The sequence below is a fragment of the Vipera ursinii genome (genome assembly GCF_947247035.1).
Source record: "Vipera ursinii genome assembly, chromosome: 10".
Lineage (NCBI taxonomy): Eukaryota > Metazoa > Chordata > Lepidosauria > Squamata > Viperidae > Vipera > Vipera ursinii.
Window position 1 is genome coordinate 14,237,719 of NC_139520.1, and position 6,000 is coordinate 14,243,718.

Sequence of the window (6,000 nt, forward strand, 5' to 3'; positions counted from 1 at the left end):
CAGCAGTAACATAATCTATCTAATTAGGGCTGATTGAACATGGAGAAGTCTGACACCCAAGAGAAAGCCAGAGAATCTGGGCACCGAATCATTTACAGCAAATTTTTCAACCTACAGCAAAAATCCTGTTTGAGATTTCGTATTTTTTCTCTTAGGGCTGTGGGGAGTTTGATGCAATTCTGTTTAAAAATCTTTAAAAGTTTAAATTCAAACCAATAATTTAAGCATTAGTGAGCAGAAGAGGCTTTTAGGAGCCACATGTTGTTCTCTACCACCCTATTAAGATGTTTTTTTTCTTCTTCTATGATGTCTTCTATGACAGGGGTCCCCAGCCTGGCTGGGGAATTCTGGGAGTTGAAGTCCACAATTCTTAAAGGTTGGGGACCCCTGTTCTATGAAGTCTTTTTTTAGTCCCTGACTTACAACCTTTCACTTAGTGACTGTTCGAAGTTATAACAGCACTTAAAAAAGTGACTTATGACCGGTTTTAATACTCATGAAAATTGCGGCATCCCATGGTTATGCGATCAAAACCCGGGCGCTTGGCAACTGACATGTACTTATGACCGTTGCACTGTCCCAGGAACACTATTTGTAACCTTCCCAATCATCTTCCAACAAGAAAAGTCAAGGGGGGGAAGCCAAATTCACTTAGTGACCTCATGATTCCCTTAACAAGTGCTATGATTCATTTAACAATGGTGGCAAAAAAGGATTGTAAATTAGGGCAAAACTCACTTAACAATTCTCTTAGCTTAGCAATGGAAATTTTGGGCTTTAGCAAGGATTCTCTTATATTCCTAAAAAAAAAAGAGAGAGAGAGAGAGAGAGAGTGACTGCATCAATGAATTTTGATAATCCCATTTACAATGGGAATTTTAACAGTAAAAATTCCTACTGTCTTTGAGACAATATAGCTCATCTTCTCCCAAATTGGTCTCCAGATTTGTTGTGCTGCAAATCCCATAATTCAATGCATTTGGACGTCACAAGTTGCAAACCGGGTGTGCCTCAAGACAGGTGCTACATCTACAAAATGGGTCATTAAAAAAAAAAGAACTGTACAGAGAATGCTTAACTCTTGCTCATGCATCGATCCGTGATGTTATTAATAAGAGAAAGGAAAGTTAAGGTAATTCTTTGTGATGTTTTCTTAGCTGCAGGTAAGAGGTGAGGATATGAGAACATTTTATTGAACATTAGAGATCCCTAATCATTCTTGTTCAGAGCACACGGTGTTCCTTCACCATCGGGCGAGATACTAAAATTAATGTAATTGTTCTGACTAAACTGATGGATCGCTCATCTCCAAGGTGCCGCTTAAACATGGAGGGAGACAAGCAGGCAAACTTAGTCCATCCTTTTTCTTTTTCTTTGTTCTCAGAGAAATGGAAAGTGAACTTGAAATAATTTGGGAATCAACCACCAAAGAAAACAGGAGGATGAAGGAACTCTTGCATAAATCTCAGGAGAAGAACGTGCAGAATTCGGTCAACGCCACTCATGAATCGCAGTTAACTGACATTTCTCAGAAAGTCCTGCTGGGTAAATACGGTTTTAGCTACTGTGATGTAGAGGTGTCCTCACCCCCTCACGCTCCAAATGAAGAAGAACCTTAATATTAAGGAAGTGGATGTCTCTGCTTCCTCCAAGGCAAAACAGAAGTGAAAGAAGCAAACGTAAAGAACAGACTGGTAACCTAGTCAGGAGCCAAGTATGATTGACCAGATGGGTTGAGAGATCTCCACAGCTGTGATTTGCATTGTATGTTAAGGGATATTGTCTCAAGACCTGTCTAAGCCCTGAGAAGCATCTTTCATTCTGAAAAGCACGTTTCTTGCCTTTACAGTTACCAAGAATATACAGTGGCACCTCGGTACTCATCGTTAATTGGTATCGGGAGGGGCGATGAGTACCCAAATTATTCCTTATTCCCATAAGGAATAATTTATTGAGTCATAAGGCTGCCAACACCGACAATGTCTAGCTTGTGTGTTGAGTACCAAGCAAATGATGAGTACCGGGACAAAATGTTCATGTCAAGATGTGCTGAGTACCACATTCAAAGCAGTTGAGTACCAAGGTACCACTGTATAGATTCAGTGCTTCCGAAACGGAGAGATCTATGCATAAAGCTTGATTGATTGATAGGCAAGGCGGATATTGCTTCCAGCATCAGCTCTAACTTTCTTAGGGTTTCCGCTTGGCTGTTTTCCCTATCCGCAATTCTGAGAACACCTTCCCAGAAGAAGCCTCATTAAATGTAGTATTTAATGGAAGCCAGAGTTGAACGGTGTTGTCAGTAAGACATTTAGATGCTTAAACCAAAGAAAAGTGGAACTTATTTGAATTGACTTTACATAACTCTTTTGCACTATTTATTAAGCAACTTTGGGAGCTGAAATGGCTGAACTGAGCCTTGATTTAGCTGAACTTTTATAAAGATATGGACAAAAAAGAGAAGAATACACAAATTCTAGTCCTTTACTGAAGAGCTGAATAGAAATACTTGTTTTTTAAAGTTATATGTCATTTCAGTTGGAGACAAAATTTAGTTGATTTCCCCCCCCTTTTTTTATATAAAGTATTGCTTGAAATAAAGAATTGAAAAGTATAAGCAATATATAAGTGATATAAAGAAAGAACATATAACTGTAGAGCGATATAAGTAATTAGGAAAGAAGAATACTTTGTAATTGAAAATATGTAGAACCTAAATTATAAATTATGGTTCTTCGTATATCATGGGTGGATTCTGGAGGCAACAGCCTTGATAGTTTGAATGTATGTAGCTAGGTCATTAAATTTCCACCAGACTTGTTACATTTCAGGGAGTCTCTTAACACAAGACAGCAAGGCAGTTAGTAAGATAACAGAAAAAAGTTGAGAATATCCATATTTTACAAATGCACAATTACTTAGGCAAAGCCAGATATATTTTTTTTATCAATATTGATAAACTGTTGAAAGCAAGATCTCATTCCCTGTCTTTTGTAAATCATCCAAATGTCTAAGCTAGTAATTCCAGGTTGGCCTTCTTTCTAGCCTTTTGTAACATATCTGTGTCTTTCAGATTTTTCAAATAATCAACCGTTATCCAATCGTGACAAAAAAAACCCCAAAAAACAAAATCAGGGTTAAGTAGGGACTGAAAGGTTTACTAAATCCTCTGCGCTCCAGCTGCATTCCTTTGGTGGACCACCATCTTTCCTTCTGACAGGTGGGGATGCCCTCCTTGTAACAGCAACAGAAACCAACCTGCAGCAAGTTGCTGGGACCAGGTGGACAGTGTCATTTCATTTCCTTCCCTTCCTTCTTTCCTACAACTCAGCAGCCCTTCCTTTTTTTTCTTTCTCTTTTTCTTTCTTTCTTTTATATACGGTCTGGCACCAAGTGGGGTGGAACACCTCGGAGCAGAAAAAGTTCTGCATCTGTGCTTTAGCTGGTTCTTATCAAACATTTTCAAAAAAAAGATGCTTTTACATTCACTCCACCTCGCCAGTAAGGACCGTGACTTTGAAGGTCCTGCATTGGACGTTTCTGCAGACCAAAGCAAGTGCTGCATCGTAAGCTCCCCTTTGGCAGAAGAGTCGCTTCTAAAGCTATTCCAGGGCTTTTGATGTCACGTTCAGAGTAACTATCCAAGGTGCTGGCTGGATTCAGACTTTGTGAAAGCCATAACTTGTTGAGAACAATTTTTCCCATAGTTTTTAGCTTATTTCTTTGGTTTGTCTGGCCGAGCCGCTTTTGTGAGCACCTTGGAATATGCCGAACTCTTCTTTAGAGTTTCCACAGAGGTGTCCACTGTCGGGGTCTGTGTATAAACCCAGATTGTGTTTACCTGTGCATAAGCACAGAGTTGTATTCTTTTTCATTGTTTACCTTATTGCTCTATTATCTGAATTCTGTTTCCACTCTTCATTTCTTCCTTTTTATTCTTGTAAGCTGCCTAGCATAGCCCCACGGCGAAATGGGAGGCAAATAAATTTAAGAAATAAATTAATAAACCCAGTCAGGTATGTCCCTTTAAGCCCCCCCCCCACTTTATTAGCATACGTAATTCTGAACAATTACTTGTAATACCCTGGAGCTGGGTCCACTTCAAAGCATATTACTGTGTGAATGCTGTCTTTTGTCATTCAAGCCACAGTAATAAATATGTGTCTCTCATGGCAGTTGAAACATAAAAGTGGTTTGAGGGAGATTTTTTCACTTATCTGCTGTCTACTATACCCCTCTCTCCCTCCCCCTGTGTTTTTAATTTATCCAAGTGATTGGTTGGATAAATGTGTAATTTTATAAATGCTGACAGTTGTGTACTATTTACAGCTTGGTTTGTTTCCCAATTATGTATTTCCCCCCCTGCTTTTTATAATAATAAAATACTTATTTTAAAGGGCACGGAGTTCGTATGTTATTCTTTTTTTTTTGGAGAGCAATTGTCTAAAGGGAACCCTGAATATTGAGGACATGAAAGAGACCCCGGTGAGCAGGGTGGTTGAAAATCAATGGCATCCTATGAAATGCTGATAAAGATGCAGAATAACAATGGGATAACTGCTGCTGATTTATTCGTGGTTAATTGGACTTTTAAAGAGCAACTCTCCAAGAATCATGGATGCCTTCTGAGATTAAAGAGAAATTGTAGAGACTCACTGTCAGGGTCTTCCCCTCAGCTCTAGATATAAAAGAGGAGATAATTAAATAAACAGAATTATTGATTAGAAGCATTTTTCAACTGGGAGATCTCCTGCAGCTTATGAAAGAAAGTAGCCATTTCCCCCTTTTTCTATACTTGATCCATCTAAAAAAAATAATAAAAATCAATTTTCTATTAAGGCTGTATTGGCAGCAGACTTAATTGGATCGGAGGCAGTGCTTCCCATGTTTTTCTCACCCTCCAGAAATAAGACCACTAGAGTGCCTTGTCTACACTATGGGCTGCCATAATTAATATTAGATTATTGTTTCTGCGTATGCAACACATTGCAAGGAACTAGATCTTAATACTGATGTGTTTTAGGCTCCTGTTTAAAAATACTAGTATTTTTAAATTCTAGTCTTCCCTGCTATTAACTTCTGCTAAAATTTGTCAATTTTATGGATTGCTTTGATTCCTATTTTAAGAGAGGTTTAACTGGTAGCTGACTTGAATAGGCATTGAGGTCCATCCACAATGCTGTATGCCAGTGTTTCTCAACCTCGGCTGCTTGAAGATGGATGGACTTGCAACTCCAGAATACCCCTGCCAGCTAAGCTAGCAGGGGAATTCTGGGAGTTTTAAGTCCACCCATCTTCAAGCCGTCGAGGTTGAGAAACTGCTCTATGCAACTGACAATTTCTTCTGCCTCTAGCAACATTCCAAACAGCTGCCTCTGTAAACCACCCAATTTATCCAGAATTGAGAAACCGTGGAGAAATGGAACAATGTTTATAAAGAGAAAAAGGGAGAAAAGAATTTGGGCTTAATTACAATGAGCTGGATGAATTAACCACAGAATCCCTGCATAAGGTGATATATTCAGCAAAGGTTTTAAAATTAGGAAGTAATCACGTAATTCCAAGAATAAAGAATAGCAGGAATATCTGGGACATTTGTATTAGTTTGTCCTTTAATTGTTACAATTTTAGCTGTTTTGGTTGTTTTCATGTGTAGCTTATAAATAAGGGAGGCACTTTTATATATTTTGGGACACTGTTACAATGGAAAGATGAGATATTGTAAAATAGGATGTTCACTCTGAGGCCAAAGGATAATTTCTCTCCCCCACAAGCTTCAAATCAAACGTTGCTGCTGGATATTACTGTTTGACGTTATAAAAGGTGCAATGCATTAAATATTCCCCCTATAAACATACTGACATTTTAAATTACGGTCATTTTAAATTGAGGGCCTGCTTTGTACCTTTCCTCCTCCCCAAATTTTATTTTTATTTATTTACTATATTTATGTGCCGCCCAGCTGATCCCTGCCACTGAGCTGCCCATTTCTATTCTTGG

At 38.6% G+C, this 6,000-nt stretch overlaps 1 protein-coding gene across 2 annotated transcripts in view; it reads left to right on the forward strand.

Moving 5' to 3' along the window:
* Positions 1–4,399, forward strand: part of CEP89 (centrosomal protein 89) — a 34,964-nt gene extending 30,565 nt beyond the window's left edge. The window contains exons 19-20 of one of the 2 annotated variants that reach the window (XM_083370834.1): positions 1,385–1,545; positions 3,074–4,399. In XM_083370834.1, the coding sequence (XP_083226960.1) occupies positions 1,385–1,545; positions 3,074–3,141 (229 nt within the window). In that variant the 3' untranslated portion in view covers positions 3,142–4,399. Of the gene's footprint in view, positions 1–1,384 lie in introns of both variants that reach the window. The other variant, XM_083370833.1, reaches the window with a different exon arrangement.
* Positions 4,400–6,000: the final 1,601 nt, after the last annotated feature.